Source organism: Muntiacus reevesi, chromosome 1, assembly GCF_963930625.1.
Source record: "Muntiacus reevesi chromosome 1, mMunRee1.1, whole genome shotgun sequence".
NCBI lineage: Eukaryota > Metazoa > Chordata > Mammalia > Artiodactyla > Cervidae > Muntiacus > Muntiacus reevesi.
The window spans coordinates 212,456,882-212,474,614 of NC_089249.1; the positions used below are offsets into that span (position 1 = coordinate 212,456,882).

The following is a 17,733-nucleotide window of genomic DNA, read 5'->3' on the forward strand; positions in this document are numbered from 1 at the left end:
GTCTGAATCAACCCCTTCTCTTTTACAGATTATTGCAATAACCTGACAGATCTCTCTGCTTCCACTTCTTTTTTTAACAAAAAATTATAAGTACAGACAATAAGAGTTCATATGACAATAAACCCCAACAGGCTCGACATCCTCCTCCACTTCCATCCTTACTCCTCCAGAACCTACTCCTCAGACAGCAAGCAGAATGATCAATTTAAACCTTAAAGCGGGTCATGAAAGTAGGTTCTCATTAGAAATCTAGAAAAATAGTATACACGATCTTATTTGCAAAACAGAAATAGAGACACAGATATAGAATACAAACATATGAACACCAAGTAGGTAAAGGTGGTGACATAGGAATTGGGGTGTTGGTATTGACGTATATACACTATTGATACTATCTATAAAATAGATAACTAATGAGAACCTACTGTATAGCTCAGGGAACCTTACCTAGCGCTCTGTGCTGACCTAAATTGGCAGGAAATCAAAAAAAGAGGGGCTACATGTACACGGACAGCTGACTCGGGTTGCTGTACCGCAGAAACCAACACAACACTGTAAAGCAACTATACTCCAATAAAATAAATTTAAAAAAGAAAAACAATCCGGCTAAAAGCCAGTCCTTCTGAACTAAATGGTCCTACATGATCTGACCTCCTGTCCCCTCTCATCTCTCATCTTCATTCCCCTGGATGACATTCCTCCAACCTGGGATGCCCCCGAAGCTCACTTTGATACAATCCTGAGCACAGTGCCCAGGACCTGGTAGGCAGTCACTAATACTGTTTTTTTTTTTCCCCCTTTACAAAAGACTTTAATGCTTGGTGTCATTTAATCCCCACCGTAATCCTGGCAGTTATTAGGTAAGGTGGCTCTAATATTCAGACACGTCATGTAACTGGACAGCACAGCCAGGATTCAAAGCCTGACCTAACTTCAGAGACAATTCACTTCCCCACACTGAAGTCCACCTTCTGGCTGTCAGGATCACACAACAGCTAAAAACACAGGCTCTGGCATCTGACAACAGGAACTTAGAAAACTCATCTTTACCAGCTGTCATGTAACTTCAGCACAGAAAAGAAATCGTGCCGATCTTTAAAAGACTTCAACTTAAATTAACCCTAAGTGTTACTCCTCCAGTTCAAGAACAGAAAGCATTTTGCCTTTCTTACTGTCAAAGAAGAGGTTCTCCTTGCTGGAACACTTCAATCTTCTTTGTGTTCAAGCCCTCAGGATAAAAGTTACTATTCAGAGAACTTGATATGGCTCACCAACTGAGGAAACCTCAGACCTATTCCATTCCCAACACTTTCTTCAGATATGCACACACATTTCTTCAAAGATGTAATCTGTACAAAAACAAATGTCCCTTATTGTAATTATCAGCCAAAGGCTTAGCAGTTCTTACACTCAGATTTAAGTCTCCCATAATGCTTGATATTATGGAAGATAAAACATAGCAATCATATTAACAGGAAGCTAGAGAATATCTTAAGTGATACCCTTAACTTTCGGCTTGGCCAGGTGATTTCCTTTGGCCAGTGAAATGTGGGTAGAAGCGCCATGCCACTTCTAAACAGAAGCTTTAAGCACCACCGTGGGGAAGAGCCATGATGATAGTCACGCCTTCAGCTGGGATCCTGAAATTATTAAGACACACAGAACAGACAGACAGCGGACCAGAAGGTGATGCATCAGGTAAGTGTGAAACTACCCTTTATTATCATAAACCAAGGAGATTTGTTTGGTGACTCAGCATAACCAACCAAAAGCTCTCTCACATGAGAAAGAAGCTACTCTATGTCTTAAAGTTTTACTTCTTACTGGCCTCTGAGCTAGTCATAAGACTAACTGATCAGTAATTTTATCACAAACAAGCTCTGTTCAGTTCAGTCGCTCAGTTGTGTCAGACTCTTTGCGACCCCATGAATCGCAGCACGCCAGGCCTCCCTGTCCATCACCAACTCCCAGAGTTTACTCAAACACATGTCCATCGAGTCGGTGATGCCATCTAGCCATCTCATCCTCTGTCATCCCCTTCTCCTCCTGCCCCCAACCCCTCCCAGCATCAGGGTCTTTTCCAATGAGTCAACTCTTCGCATGAGGTGGCCAAAGTACTGGAGTTTCAGCTTCAGCATCAGTCCTTCCAATGAACACCCAGGACTGATCTGCCTTAGGATGGACTGGTTGGATCTCCTTGCAGTCCAAGGGACTCTCAAGAGTCTTCTCCAACACCACTGTTCAAAAGCATCAATTCTTCTGTGCTCAGCTTTCTTTACAGTCCAACTCTCAAATCCATACATGACCACTGGAAAAACCATAGCCTTGACTAGACGGACTTTTGTTGACAAAGTAATATCTCTGCTTTTTAATATGCTATCTAAGTTGGTCATAACTTTCCTTCCAAGGAGTAAGCGTCTTTTAATTTCATGGCTGCAATCACCATCTGCAGTGATTTTGGAGCCCCTAAAATTAAAGTCTGACACTGTTTCCACTGTTTCCCCATCTATTTGCCATGAAGAGATGGGACCAGATGCCATGATCTTAGTTTTCTGAATGTTGAGTTTTAAGCCAACTTTTTCACTCTACTCTTTCAATTTCATCAAGAGGCTCTTTAGTTCTTCTTCACTTTCTGCTGTAAGGGTGGTACCATCTGCATATCTGAGGTTATTGATATTTCTCCTGGCAATCTTGATTCTAGCTTGTGCTTCATCTAACCCAGCGTTTCTCATGATGTACTCTGCATATAAGTTAAATAAGCAGGGTGACAATATACAGCCTTGACGTACTCCTTTTCCTATCTGGAACCAGTCTGCTGTTCCATGTCCAGTTCTAACTGTTGCTTCCTGACCTGCATACAGGTTTCTCAAGAGGCAGGTCAGATGGTCTGGTATTCCCATCTCTTTCAGAATTTTCCACAGTTTATATTGATCCACACAGTTAAAGGCTTTGGCATAGTCAATAAAGCAGAAATATACATTTTTCTGGAACTCTCTTGCTTTTTCAATGATGCAGCAAATGTTGGCAATTTGATCTCTGGTTCCTCTGCCTTTTTGAAAACCAGCTTGAACATCTGGAAGTTCACGGTTCACATGTTGCTGAAGCCTGGCCTGGAGAATTTTGAGCATTACTTTACTAGTGTGTGAGATGAGTGCAATTGTGTGGTAGTTTGAGCATTCTTTGGGATTGCCTTTCTTTGGGATTGGAATGAAAACTGACCTTTTCCAGTCCTGTGGCCACTGCTGAGTTTTCCAAATTTGCTACTCTGTCGTAAATCCTACACGTGCTTACTCCTGTTTCCTATTTTTTGCTTCCTCGGGTAAAAATATGCTGAGCAGAACAAAATTAACTCAGGAGAAAGGGCAGTGCACATAAGACAATCTGGAAGCAGGGCATCGATGTTTTAAAAAGTTACAGCAATTATTTGTTCTAGTTCTGTGAAAAATACCGTTGGTAACTTGATAGGGATTGCATTGAATCTATAGATTGCTTTGGGTAGAATAGCCATTTTGATAATATTGATTCTTCCAATCCATGAGCACGGTATGTTTCTCCATCTGTTTGTGTCCTCTTTGATTTCTTTCATCAGTGTTTTATAGTTTTCTATGTATAGGTCTTTTGTTTCTTTAGGTAGATATACTCCTAAGTATTTTATTCTTTTTGTTGCAATGGTGAATGGTATTGTTTCCTTAATTCCTCTTTCTGTTTTTTCATTGTTAGTGTATAGGAATGCAAGGGATTTCTGTGTGTTAATTTTATATCCTGCAACTTTACTATATTCATTGATTAGCTCTAGTAATTTTCTGGAAGAGTCTTTAGGGTTTTCTATGTAGAGGATCATGTCATCTGCAAACAGCGAGAGTTTCACTTCTTCTTTTCCTATCTGGATTCCTTTTATGTCTTTTTCTGCTCTGATTGCTGTGGCCAAAACTTCCAACACTATGTTGAATAGAAGTTACCAACGGTATTTTTCACAGAACTAGAACAAATAATTTCACAATTTGTATGGAAATACAAAAAACCTTGAATAGCCAAAGTAATCTTGAGAAAGAAGAATGGAACTGGAGGAATCAACCTGCCTGACTTCAGACTCTACTACAAAGCCACAGTCATCAAGACAGTATGGTACTGGCACAAAGACAGAAATATGGATCAATGGAATAGAATAGAAAGCCCAGAGATAAATCCACGAACCTATGGACACCTCATCTTTGACAAAGGAGGCAAGGATATACAATGGAAAAAAGACAGTCTCTTTAACAAGTGGTGCTGGGAAAACTGGTCAACCACTTGTAAAAGAATGAAACTAGAACACTTTCTAACACCATACACAAAAATAAACTCAAAATGGATTAAAGATCTAAATGTAAGACCAGAAACTATAAAACTCCTAGAGGAGAACATAGGCAAAACACTCTCTGACATAAATCACAGCAAGATCTTCTATGACCCACCTCCCAGAATATTGGAAATAAAAGCAAAAATAAACAAATGGGACCTAATGAAAATTAAAAGCTTTTGCACAACAAAGGAAACTATAAGTAAGGTGAAAAGACAGCCCTCAGATTGGGAGAAAATAATAACAAATGAGGAAACAGACAAAGGATTAATCTCAAAAATATACAAGCAACTCCTGAAGCTCAATTCCAGAAAAATAAACGACCCAATCAAAAAATGGGCCAAAGAACTAAACAGACATTTCTCCAAAGAAGACATACAGATGGCTAACAAACACATGAAAAGATGCTCAACATCACTCATCATCAGAGAAATGCAAATCAAAACCACAATGAGGTACCATTACACGCCAGTCAGGATGGCTGCTATCCAAAAGTCTACAAGCAATAAATGCTGGAGAGGGTGTGGAGAAAAGGGAACCCTCTTGCACTGTTGGTGGGAATGCAAACTAGTACAGCCACTATGGAAAACAGTGTGGAGATTTCTTAAAAAACTGGAAATAGAACTGCCATATGACCCAGCAATACCACTTCTAGGCATACACACTGAGGAATCCAGATCTGAAAGAGACACGTGCACCCCAATGTTCATTGCAGCACTGTTTATAATAGCCAGGACATGGAAGCAACCCAGATGCCCATCAGCAGATGAATGGATAAGGAAGCTGTGGTACATATACACCATGGAATATTACTCAGCCGTTAAAAAGAATTCATTTGAATCAGTTCTAATGAGATGGATGAAACTGGAGCCCATTATACAGAGTGAAGTAAGCCAGAAAGATAAAGATCATTACAGTATACTAACACATATATACGGAATTTAGATAGATGGTGGCGGTAACCCTATATGCAAAACAGAAAAAGAGACACAGAAGTACAGAACAGACTTTTGAACTCTGGGGGAGAACGTGAGGGTGGGATGTTTTGAAAGAACAGCATGTATATTATCTATGGTGAAACGGACCACCAGCCCAGGTGGGATACATGAGTCAGGTGCTCGGGCCTGGTGCACTGGGAGGACCCTGAGGAGTCGGGTGGGGAGGGAGGTGGGAGGGGGGATCGGGATGGGGAATACGTGTAACTATATGGCTGATTCATGTCAATGTATGACAAAACCCACTGAAATGTTGTAAAGTGATTGGCCTCCAACTAATAAAATAATATTAAAAAAAATAAAAAAAATAAAAAAATAAAAAAAAATAAAAATAAAAAGTTACAGCATAGGGTAGTGGCAGTTAGAACGAAAACCATTGGTAGCCTAGAGAATTCACAGCCAGGTCACAGGCTAACAAGTGGTAGAAAAATTCTGCAGTTTCACATAAACTAAACTATATCTGGTTCTCCAGCCAAGTTTGGTAAATAATCTTCCAAAAACATGAACCTTCTACCTTTTTGGACTTTAACAGGCACCTGCTGCAATACCATCCCTGGGTCAATGACAAGAGACACACCATCCCTGTTTATCATTTCCTTAGAATTGAAAAAGGCCAATCTGAGTTCAACAAATTCAAAAGTAATAGATACAGGAATTCTGATCCACACAAACACATATTGCTGCAAAAGCTTTTACAAAATACATTTATAAACTAAGATTATAACTCAGCCACAACCAAAAAAGTAGAAATTTACTCAACCAATCTCAAAGGCACACCAACCACTCCCCACCCCACCCCATCCCCAAAACAGGGCTACAACAATAAAAGAACCCATGAATAAAGTCCTTTCTTTACAAAAGGTAATATTCTAGGTCCTTTAGGAGATACAAAAGATAAAAAGACACCCTAGCATTTATGGAACTGAGTGCAAAGATGTAAATAAAAAGTGAGGAGTAAAAATATTAATAAATGAAGAGCAATATCTTTCTAAAGAAAGTAAAGAAAAAACAGGCCGTGACATGACACATTCTTGGGACAATCTAGCAAAAAAAAAAAAAAAAAGGTCTGAACTATACACACCTGACAAAATATCACAGTGTCAAAATGTGTTGACTTTGTGTTCTTCTTCTTGCCGCAAAAAGCAGACTGGATTAACACACTGTGGTTATGACCTTAAACAACATCCAAGATTTCTGTGTACCTTCCATAAAGATAAGCTACACATCCACACTGAGGGAAAAAGAATCAATATCCTGCTTAGGTCTTCTTGGTTTAGAGAACCTGTCTTCTTGTTAAGTCTTCTGTTACACACGTCTTCATAAACAAATTGGGAGAAATCTTTCTCTGTATTCCCTAGTAAGACATAAGAAAACTGCGATTGGGAGGCCAAAGCCCAGGAAAGATAAATACTGGGGCATACAACTGCCCTACATACCTACCTGGCACCGAAGATCCATTTAGTTACTCCCCATGAAGACGTGGCTGTAGACAAACCCACTTCTATGACCACACCAACTGCCAATCACACCAGGAAAACAACTGAGATGACTAAAACCTCCCACATTGAGTGTGTTCTCAAATACCCCATCCTCCAACTGAATCCCCACAGTAAAACTCAGGTAAATGCCCCTGCAATTAAAATTTTGTAAACTGTTATAAAAGCTCCCATTTGAAACATTTTGATGAAAGAAATTAAAAAACAAGTAAAAAAAATCATACTTTGGATTTCCTGATTTCAAACTTCCAGTTACGAAAATGCACTTACTTCTTTCCTTACCAATATATTTACACTTACAGGGATTCATCTTCTACCAGTCTGCTACAAGAAAAATTTACAGCCCACAATATATCAAATTCAAGAATTTTACAGTGAACACCTGCTTATCTTTCTCAATTCTATTGAGTTGAAAATTCTAAGGTGGGAGGGGGGATTGGGATGGGGAATACGTGTAACTCTATGGCTGATTCGTGTCAATGTATGACAAAACCCACTGAAATGTTGTGAAGTAATTGGCCTCCAACTAATAAAATAAAATTAAAAAAAAAAAAAAAGACTCCACCCTTCAAGGCTCAATTAAAAAACTGTAAAAAAAAAAAAGAAAAGAAAATTCTAGTTTACTTTAAAAAGTAAGTTACAAAATGAAAAATAAATAAATAAAAAGTAAGTTACAAAATCAGCCTCAATGGGGAAAAGATTTTGCTGGCAGAAGAAAAAAAACTGGTGATAAAATTTGACCTTGACAAATTATTTGATGTAAATACAAAGGTGTCTGTCTTGTGAAGATTGTATTTTAGTTCCTAGGTACTAAATGAAAAGAAAAATTTATCAACTTACCAACAACTGATGCACCTCTTTCTGCAAAAGCTAGGGCATAGGCTCGGCCCAATCCTATTGAAGAAAAAGAAAAAAAAAAATCATAAAGTTGAGCAAATGTTAGAATAATTTTTTTGGTCTACTCAATCCAATCCCTATTGAAAAGTAACTGATGTGCAATTAATTACAAGCGTAGGCTTCACTGGTACTCTCAGCCTCTACTGTACCTATTTCTACTTTTAGGAGCTGGAAAACTTAAAACTATACTTTACACCCATTTTACCTACCATTCCCTACATTCTACCTAGCTTCTAGGATGCTAGAGGTGATCTGTGTTCCACTGTTAAATGTATGTGCATGAAAATGCACTCGAAATGAAATTTGGAAGGAGGTAATGAGGAAGAAGTCACCGTACTGTGACAACTGGCCAGTGCTGCTGGTTAGGAAGCCAACTTCTTGAAGTTTTCTAGGTATTCAGTGGATATACTGGCAGCTTCTCGATCAAGCTCCCTAATCTCTGGATGGCAACTTCCATTCTCTAGGTTGCTAGAGCCAGTGACTATTTGGGCAGTGGCAGTTCCAAGGGCAGCCTCAGAGATCGTGGCTCCACTAACAGATCAGTTTTAGAAAAGCCAACTGCCTCTACTGAGTCCTCTCCTGTTTCCAATATCGAACAGTTTCTACATTCCGCTCTGAACCTTGACTAAATAATCACCACATACACAAACAAAATACTTAATCCAGATTCAAAGCTACAGGGCATAAATTTATACATCCAAAAATGGATACATGCCTATGCAAACTTTATAGGCAGAGAATATCCTAGGAAGACTATAAGAGACTGGGAATTAGGGGTTCACCTCTGAGTAACAGAATTGTGTGATTAGCAACAAAGAGTGGAAAGTTTACTTCTGTATTTTTTCAATCATTTTAACATGTACACATTTTTAAAAACTGAACTGATAAATATACTGGTAGTTTATCTTGCCTTGAGAAGCCCATGAACAGTATGAAAAGGCAAAAAGACAGGACACTGAAAGATGAACTCCCCAGGTCAGTAGGTGCCTAATATGTTACTGGAGATCAGTGGAGAAATGACTCCAGAAAGAATGAAGGGATGGAGCCAACACCCAGTTGTTGGCAAAAGCAACACCCAGTTATGGATGTGACTGGAGACAGAAGCAAGGTCCGATGCTATAAAGAGCAATATTGCATAGGAACCTGGAATGTTAGGTCCATGAATCAAGGCAAATTGGAAGTGGTCAAACAGGAGATGGCAAGAGTGAATGTCGACATTCTAGGAATCAGCGAACTAAAATGGACTGGAATGGGTGAATTTAACTCAGATGACCATTATATCTACTACTGTGGGCAAGAATCCCTTAGAATAAATGGAGTAGCCATCATAGTCAACAAAAGAGTCCGAAATGCAGTACTTGAATGCAATCTCAAAAACAACAGAATGATCTCTGTTCGATTCCAAGGCAAACCATTCAATATCACGGTAATCCAAGTCTATGCCCCAACCAATAACGCTGAAGAAGCCGAAGTTGAAGGGTTCTATGAAGACCTATAAGACCTTTTAGAACTAACACCCAAAAAAGATGTCCTTTTCACTATAGGGGACTGGAATGCAAAAGTAGGAAGTCAAGAAACACCTGGAGTAACAGGCAAATTTGGCCTCGGAGTACGGAACAAACTGGTCACAGCAAACACCCTCCTCCAACAACACAAGAGAAGACTATACACATGGACATCACCAGATGGCCAACACAGAAATCAGATTGATTATATTCTTTGCAGCCAAAGATGGAGAAGCTCTATACAGTCAGCAAAAACAAGACCGGGAGCTGACTGTGGCTCAGATGATTGCCAAATTCAGACTTAAATTGAAGAAAGTGAAGAAAACCAACAGACCATTCAGGTATGACCTAAATCAAATCCCTTATGATTATACAGTAGAATTGAGAAATAGATTTAAGGGACTAGATCTGATAGAGAGAGTGCCTGATGAACTATGGACGAAGGTTTGTGACATTGTACAGGAAACATGGATAGAGACCATCTCCAAGAAAAAGAAATGCAAAAAGGCAAAATGGCTGTCTGAGGAGGCCTTACAGATAACTGTGAAAAGAAGAGAAGCAAAAAGCAAAGGAGAAAAGGAAAGATATAAGCATCTGAATGCAGAGTTCCAAAGAGCAGCAAAGAGAGGTAAGAAAGCCTTCCTCAGCAATCAATGCAAAGAAATAGAGGAAAACAATAGAATGGGAAAGACTAGAGATCTCTTCAAGAAAATTAGAGATACCAAGGGAACATGCCATGCAAAGATGGGCTCAATAAAGGACAAAAAATGGTATGGACCTAACAGAAGCAGAAGATACTAAGAAGATGTGGCAAGAATACATAGAAGAACTGTACAAAAAAGCTCTTCACGACCAAGATAATCATGATGCTGTGATCACTCACCTAGAGCCAGACATCCTGGAATGCAAAGTCAGGTGGACCTTAGGAAGCATCACTATGAACAAAGTCAGTGGAGGTGATGGAATTCCAGTTGAGCTATTTCAAATCCTGAAAGATGAGGCTGTAAAAGTGCTGCACTCAATATGCCAGCAAATTTGGAAAAGTCAACAGTGGCCACAGGACTGGAAAAGGTCAGTTCCATCCAATTCCAAAGAAAGGCAATGCCAAAGACTGCTCAAACTACCATACAATTGCACTCACCTCACACGCTAGTAAAGTAATGCTCAAAATTCTCCAGGCCAGGCTTCAGCAATATGTGAACCGTGAATTTCCAGATGTTCAAGCTGGTTTTCAAAAAGGCAGAGGAACCAGAGATCAAATTGCCAACATCTGCTGGATCATCAAAAAAGCAAGAGAGTTCCAGAAAAATGTATATTTCTGCTTTATTGACTATGCCAAAGCCTTTGACTATGTGGATCAATATAAACTGTGGAAAATTCTGAAAAAGATGGGAATACCAGACCATCTGACCTGCCTCTTGAGAAACCTGTATGCAGGTCAGGAAGCAAAAGTTAGAACTGGACATGGAACAACAGACTGGTTCCAGATAGGAAAAGGAGTACGTCAAGGCTGTATATTGTCTCCCTGCTTATTTAACTTATATGCAGAGTACATCATGAGAAACACTGGGATGGAAGAAGCACAAAATGGAATCAAGATTGCCAGGAGAAATATCAATAACCTCAGATATGCAGACGACACCACCCTTATGGCAGAAAGTGAAGAAGAACTAAAGAGCCTCTTGATGAAAGTGAAAGAGGAGAGTGAAAAAGTTGGTTTAAAGCTCAACATTCAGAAAACCAAGATCATGGCATCGGTCCCATCACTTCAAGGCAAATAGATGGGGAAACAGAGGAAACAGTGGCTGAATTTATTTTTTTGGGCTCCAAAATCACTGCAGATGGTGGCTGCAGCCATGAAACTAAAAGACGCTTACTCCTTGGAAGGAAAGTTATGACCAACCAGCTTATTAAAAAGCAGAGACATTACTTTGCCAACAAAAGTCCATCTAGTCAAGGCTATGGTTTTTCCAGTAGTCATGTATGGATGTGAGAATTGGACTATAAAGAAAGTTGAGTGCTGAAGAACTGATGCTTTTGAACAGTGGTGTTGGAGAAGACTCTTGAGAGTCCCTTGGACTGCAAGGAGATCCAACCAGTCCATCCTAAAGGAGATCAGGCCTGGGTGTTCATTGGAAGGACTGATGTTACAGCTGAAACTCCAATACTTTGGCCACCTGATTCGAAGAGTCGACACATTGGAAAAGACCCTGATGCTGGGAAAGATTGAGGGCAGGAGGAGAAGGGAACAACAGAGCATGAGATGGTTGGATGGCATCACCAACTCACTGGACATGAGTTTGGGTAAACTCCAGGAGTTGGTGATGGACAGGGAGGCCTGTCATGCTGTAGTTCACGGAGTCACAAAGAGTCAGACACGACTGAGCGACTGAAATGAACTGAACTGAATTTAAATTAAGTCATAAACAAATAACAAAAGGAAACAGCTAAAGTATCAAGTTCTTCCATAAAAACCCAAATTATAAATTTTTCCAAAACTAAAAGATCACCAAATAATTTACTTTAAAATTTAATCTACTCTAAATGGATGAGCAAGAACCCATCCAATACAGTAACTCAAGCCTCTTCATATTTTATCAGATCAAGGCTGAAGCACTAGATTTAAACATGAGGTTTTCAACGAAATCAATACTCAGGACCAGAATGCAAAAAGTGGTAACAAAGTAGAAAATCATCAGATGAAAGGAATGGGACACATCTCTAGTAGAGATTGATCTCAGTTAATCTGAGTATTATCTCAAAACCAAGCTATACAATTCACTGAAAAGGTATGTGAGTAATCTACTTTTATCATAAATGGCCCAAGCAAACTGTACACAAATCTGTACATAAAGTTAAAAGTGAAATTCTCTTTCCTGTTTCTAACACCACCACTAGTCCATTAACAGATTCACTCTGTCCTCCCATGTTTATCTATGCTTATATAAACATCATTTAGATACTTTATGTGTTAGTCTGTCTCTCCAAATAAACTAGAAGGTTCTTAAAGGACGAGATTTATGTCATTCTTTTGCATTTCCCACCATGGCCAGCACAACGGTAGAGTCAAAATGCACAAAAAAATTAAATTCAAGAGCCTCTCTTTTCTCTTAATCCTCTTTCAAAGCCTGTCTTAACTTTCTCCTGCACCTAAGTTCACTGTCAACCATCCTCTCTTCCCTATTTCTCTTCTGACCTTAACTTCTTTCGCACTGTCAAAAATCACTTGATTCTTTTCTCACAGTGCTTGTTCAGTGCTCCTCTCAGTGGGTTTGACTGCCCTCTGCTTCAAGTTAACAGAGTCTCTGAGACTAGCTTCCTGGACTATTTCACTTTCTAGGTTTACCCAAAGGAAGTCAAACAGCTTCAAAGTCCCTCCTGACTTCAGAATTTCCAACTACTCACACACTTCTTACTATCTCCAGGTCTACAGCTTGCTATTTTATAACCGTCTCAAATTCACAACGGCCAGACTCCCTCTTCCACTGCCCAGTTCCACCACTCTCACATTTCCATCCCCAGCAACCGCTACTACCATCTGCTAATAAATACAACTTCCTGTTACACCACCCATAGTGCCAAAATTGTTTACCGGCTAGACAATTCTGACAGAGAAGGCAATGGCACCCCACTCCGGTACTCTTACCTGGAAAATCCCATGGACAGAGGAGCCTGATAGGCTGCAGTCCATGGGGTCTCGAAGAGTCTGACACAACTGAGCAACTTCACTTTCACTTTTCACTTTCACGCATTGGAGAAGGAAATGGCAACCCCCTCCAGTGTTCTTGCCTGGAGAATCCCAGGGACGGGGGAGCCTGGTGGGCTGCCGTCTATAGGGTTGCACAGAGTCGGACACGACTGAAGCGACTTAGCAGCAACAGCAGCGGACAATTCTGAAACTTCTTCCAAGTCGTCCAATAAACTCTTCAATATTCCAAGCTAAACAACAGCACCTCAATAGTGCCAAGGTATTTCTTTTCATTTCAGAATATGAGTGAGTTGAAGTCAGACTAATTCCCAGACATGGGCCTGGCAAGCATTCACAGCCAGCCTCCTGGGATGTTCAGCAGAGACGCAGTTCTACAGATCCACATCCTTAAAGGAGAATGCCAAGGCCTCAAGGGCAACAGTCCGTGTTCCGGGACTGCAATTAGATCTCAATCTTTCTTTTCTAATGACAACCGAATGGAAGTCTCAACTTTCCCACATGTATCTACTCCAGATCAGTATTCAAATTTAGTGACTAGTAACTGTAACGTAATCTACGTTCTTTAAGACATGGATCAGTTTATAAACAAGAGGCACTAAATCCAGAATTGTCTAGTAACAACTCATTAGTTCAGGTCAGTTGCTCAGTTGTATCCGACTCTTTGAGACCCATGAACTCAGCACACCAGGCTTCCTGTCCATCACCAACTCCCGGAGCTTGCTCAACCTCATGTCCACCAAGTCGGTGATTTCTCCACTCTTCTCCAGTAGTATATTGGACAACTACCAACCTGGGGAGTTCATCTTTCAGTGTCGTATCTTTTTACCTTTTCATACTGTTCATAGGGTTCTCAAGGCAAGAATACTGAAGTGGTTTGCCATCCCCTTCTCCAGTGGACCACGTTTCATCAAAATTCTCCACCATGACCTGTTCGTCTTGGGTGGCCCTACATGGCATGGCTCATAGTTTCACTGAGTTAGACAAGGCTGTGGTCCATGTGAACAACTCATTAATACTTCACAAAATCAATTTAGTGTGTTGTAATCTGCATTTACTTAATGAAACAGAATAGAAAAGTTTAAAGTGCACTGCACGTACTATGTTTCAAATACAGATTGTGTGTGTGTGTGTGTGTGTGTGTGTGTGTGTATACTGGGTATTGGCATATAACTTATTTCATACTGTGAATCACTCACTGGCAAAAAATGGCTTCAAATATGACTGCATTATTTATTTTCAACAAACACTAAGTGTAAACAAAATGTTTTCCCCAAAACATATGATCATTTCAGAATGAAAATAGCTAGGATATAAAACATTTGGCCACTAATTAATACTAAAGACATTTTCTAAAAGGAAGCATGAGAATCCATTTTATAAATGAAAATATGAAAATATGTATGATTTAACCCTGGTGGCTCAGAGTGTAAAGAGTCTGCATGCAAGGCAGGAGACCCAGCTTTAATCCCTGAGTGGGGAAGATCCCTTGGAGAAGAAAATGGAAACCCACTCCAGTATTCTTGCCTGGGAAATCCCATGGACAGAGGAGCCTGGCAAGCCCTGGTTCATGGGGTTGCAAAGAGTTGGACATGGCTGAGCGACTGACTTCACTTCAACTGTCAGAACTCCATTGTGACTTTTAATATATAATTTAAATTAATTCTGCATTAGGTCCATTCTTGGTATAAGGCACTACCAGTAGGTAATCAAAGGCCCATAAGGTCAAGATTCTTGCACTTCAGTTCACTTAAATTCAGTCATTCAGTCGTGTCAGACTCTTTGAGACCCCATGGACTGCCGCATGACAGGCTTCCCTGTCCATCACCAACTCCGGGAGCTTACTCAAACTCATGTCCATTGAGTCGGTGATGCCATCCAACCATCTCAAAAGAGTCAGTTCGCATCAGGTGGCCAAAATATTGGAGTTTCAGCTTCAGCAGCAGTCCCTCCAATGAACATTCAGGACTGATTTCCTTTAGGATTCACTGGTTGGATCTCCTTGCAGTCCAGGGGACTCTCAAGAGTCTTCTCCAACACCACAGTTCAAAAGCACCAATTCTTCAGCACTCAGCTTTCTTTATAGTCCAATTCTCACATCCATACATGACTACTGGAAAAACCATAGCTTTGACTAGACGGACCTCTGCAATTGGAATAGTGTAAATCTCACTGCAAAGAATCCATGTAGGTAGGAGTAGTTTGTCTTAATTTTTGTCCTTTCAAAATAGAGCGATTTCACATAACAAATCTCCACTTTGATTCTGAAATACTGGAAGGTCGGGCCCACTTCAGAAAGACCTTTGCTCTCCAGTTCCTAATGCCCCACCTCACACTCACTTTACTCCTCTATCTCCTGCCTGAGTCCAGCAGTCACTTGAGTTCACAACTCCATGCCAAGACTCCAGTGGACTTGACAGTACTGTGCTTGGCTTGATAAGCATACAAAGTCCAAAAAGGAGAACTCTAACCAGATGCCTTTTTTAAAAAGAAGGCCCTCTTAAAAATCATACGACAGCGGAAAAGACAACTGACTTTTCAAAGGCAAGGGGCTGACATCTCTACTACTGGGGACAAGTGGTGGGGAGTGATTCCAGATGGCTTTTCTGCCATGTTTAAAAGGCTAGACAGAGGCCTAGAGAGTCTATTGACAGGAAGAGTTGCAATTGATACGCACAGATGAGCGCTGGAATGAACTTTCACCTAGTCACGCAGCCCAGCCCGGCCTCTGTCCTCTACAGATCTGAAGCCTTGAGGGGCCGGGGGGTTGGAGGTGGGGAGAGCTACACCAGGAGTTTCTGGGTCCCTACTCAAGGCTGGCCAGCCCCACCTCTCCGCCCTCAGGAGATTCGGCGACCTGAGAATAGACATTGTCCGTCCTCCCACTCCCACCCCCACCGAGTCCAATCAGTCGCTCCCCAAGCCGCCTAGTCACCGCGGCCCGCAGCCCAGATGCTGGGACAGCAGCTATAGCTGCGTGCGTAACCCCGACCAAAGGAAAACAAACAAACAAACAAAGTTGGGGCGGGGGGTTCCCAGCAGGACAGTGAGCTGGACACCCGCCCTCCAGCCTTCACGTACTCACCTCCCCCCGCGCCGGTAACCAGTACCACCCTCCCGTTGAACCTCAACATCGAGGCCATAAGTCCAGTCTGCAGCGGCACACACACACACTAGCAGAAGTAGTGCGTAGTGGAGTTCAGACTGCGAGGCAGGCAAGACGGAGGGAGTGACGGGGGCAGGATGGTATCGACCTGCCAGCTTGTGAGACGGAGAGGGACGCCGTAGTTTTCCAAGCGCGCCTGCGCGGAGATCTCTTGGAACTCTGGGAAATGTAGTCCAACATGACTGCAGTTGCGGCCCTGCCCAAGAGACTTGGCTCAAAAGGACCAGTTCTGCGTAGGAAGCAATGGGCGCTCGTTAGATCTTTTTGGTAAAATGGCTGACTCTGCTCAGTTTATTTATCCTCTAATTCATGGTTTTGTCATTCACTCAGCAAGTGTTTCCTAGATTTAGGCGAGATTGCAGCTCCTCTCTGGTAATAGCTTTCAGAAATAGCCCCTTAGAAGTAAAGGCACACTCACCAATAGATAAAAGATTTCTGGAAATCTAATCCCTGGACCTCTAGGGAAGCAAGTACAGTCAATTGACACTATTGAAATTTGGGGACAGATAATTTTTTGTTCATTGGAAGGACTAAAGCTGAAGCTGAAACTCCAATACTTTGGCCACCTGATGCAAAGAGCCAAGTTATTGGAAAAGGAGAGAATGTGGCTATACTCACAGGTCTGTCCTCACGACTCACTGGAATCTAAATGCAAAAGCAGAAAAAGTATAGCTGGAAATTAACTGTGATAAGAGAAATTGGAGCTTGGCTCAGTGAGAACTCATCAAGTAGCGTCCTTCTGTTTAATACTTTTTTTTTTTTTTTTTTTTTAGATAGCCATTTTGAAATTCTGCCTGGGGCTCAGAGTATATATATATTATAGCTGATGCTGGGAAAGATTGAAGGTTGAAGGCAAAAGGAGAAGAGGGCAGCAGTGGGTGAGATGGTTAAATAGCATCACCCACTCAATGGACATGAGCTTGAGCAAACTCTTGGAGATAGTGAAGGACAGGGAAGGCTGGCGTGCTGGAATTCATGGGGTCACAAAGAGTCGGACACGGCTCACCAACTGAACAACAATTTTTGCTATGTGGGGTTGTTCCATGGATTGTAAGATGTCTAGCAACATCCCTGACTTCTGCCCACTAGTAGTACCCCCCAAGTCACAAAAATCTAAATTGCCCCTAGACTGCCAAATGTCCTCAGTTGGAGTGGGGTGGGGATAACCCCCGAATGAGAGCAGTAGTTTAAAGTAAGCTTCAGAACTAACACTTTTGGAAACATAGTTTTACTAGGAAAATTAAACTTTAATCTTTATTTGCCAAGGTGTAAACAATGCTTTCTAAATAGTTACTAAGTAGCTTCAATATTGTCCAATTATCAAGCATGTAATTTCATTTTGGGTATTTCATGCACCTTAACATAGCTGAATTGAACACATGAATCCTCACGTACTGTCTCATAAGCCAATATCTTAGGGAAAGAGGAATTTGAACCCTTTTAAATAATGGCTATGTCGGGTTTCTGATTAAGTTGTCTCCATTTGTTCTTTCTCAAAACATTATCTCTGTCTGAAACATAGTGAAAATAAATAAAATATAAAAAGAGAATTATATGACTGATTCATGTCAATGTATGACAAAACCCACTGAAATGCTGTGAAGTAATTAGCCTCCAACTAATAACAAA

The 17,733-nt window shown here is 40.9% G+C and overlaps 1 protein-coding gene across 1 annotated transcript in view; it reads right to left on the reverse strand.

Annotated features, from left to right (window-relative positions):
• Positions 1 to 16,219, reverse strand: part of HSD17B4 (hydroxysteroid 17-beta dehydrogenase 4) — a 104,912-nt gene extending 88,693 nt beyond the window's left edge. The window contains exons 1-2 of the mRNA XM_065918219.1: positions 16,024 to 16,219; positions 7,671 to 7,724 (exon numbers count right to left, since the gene is read on the reverse strand). Coding sequence (XP_065774291.1) covers positions 7,671 to 7,724; positions 16,024 to 16,081 — 112 coding nt within the window. The 5' untranslated portion in view covers positions 16,082 to 16,219. The remainder of the gene's footprint in view (positions 1 to 7,670; positions 7,725 to 16,023) is intronic.
• Between the last annotated feature and the right edge of the window lie 1,514 nt (positions 16,220 to 17,733).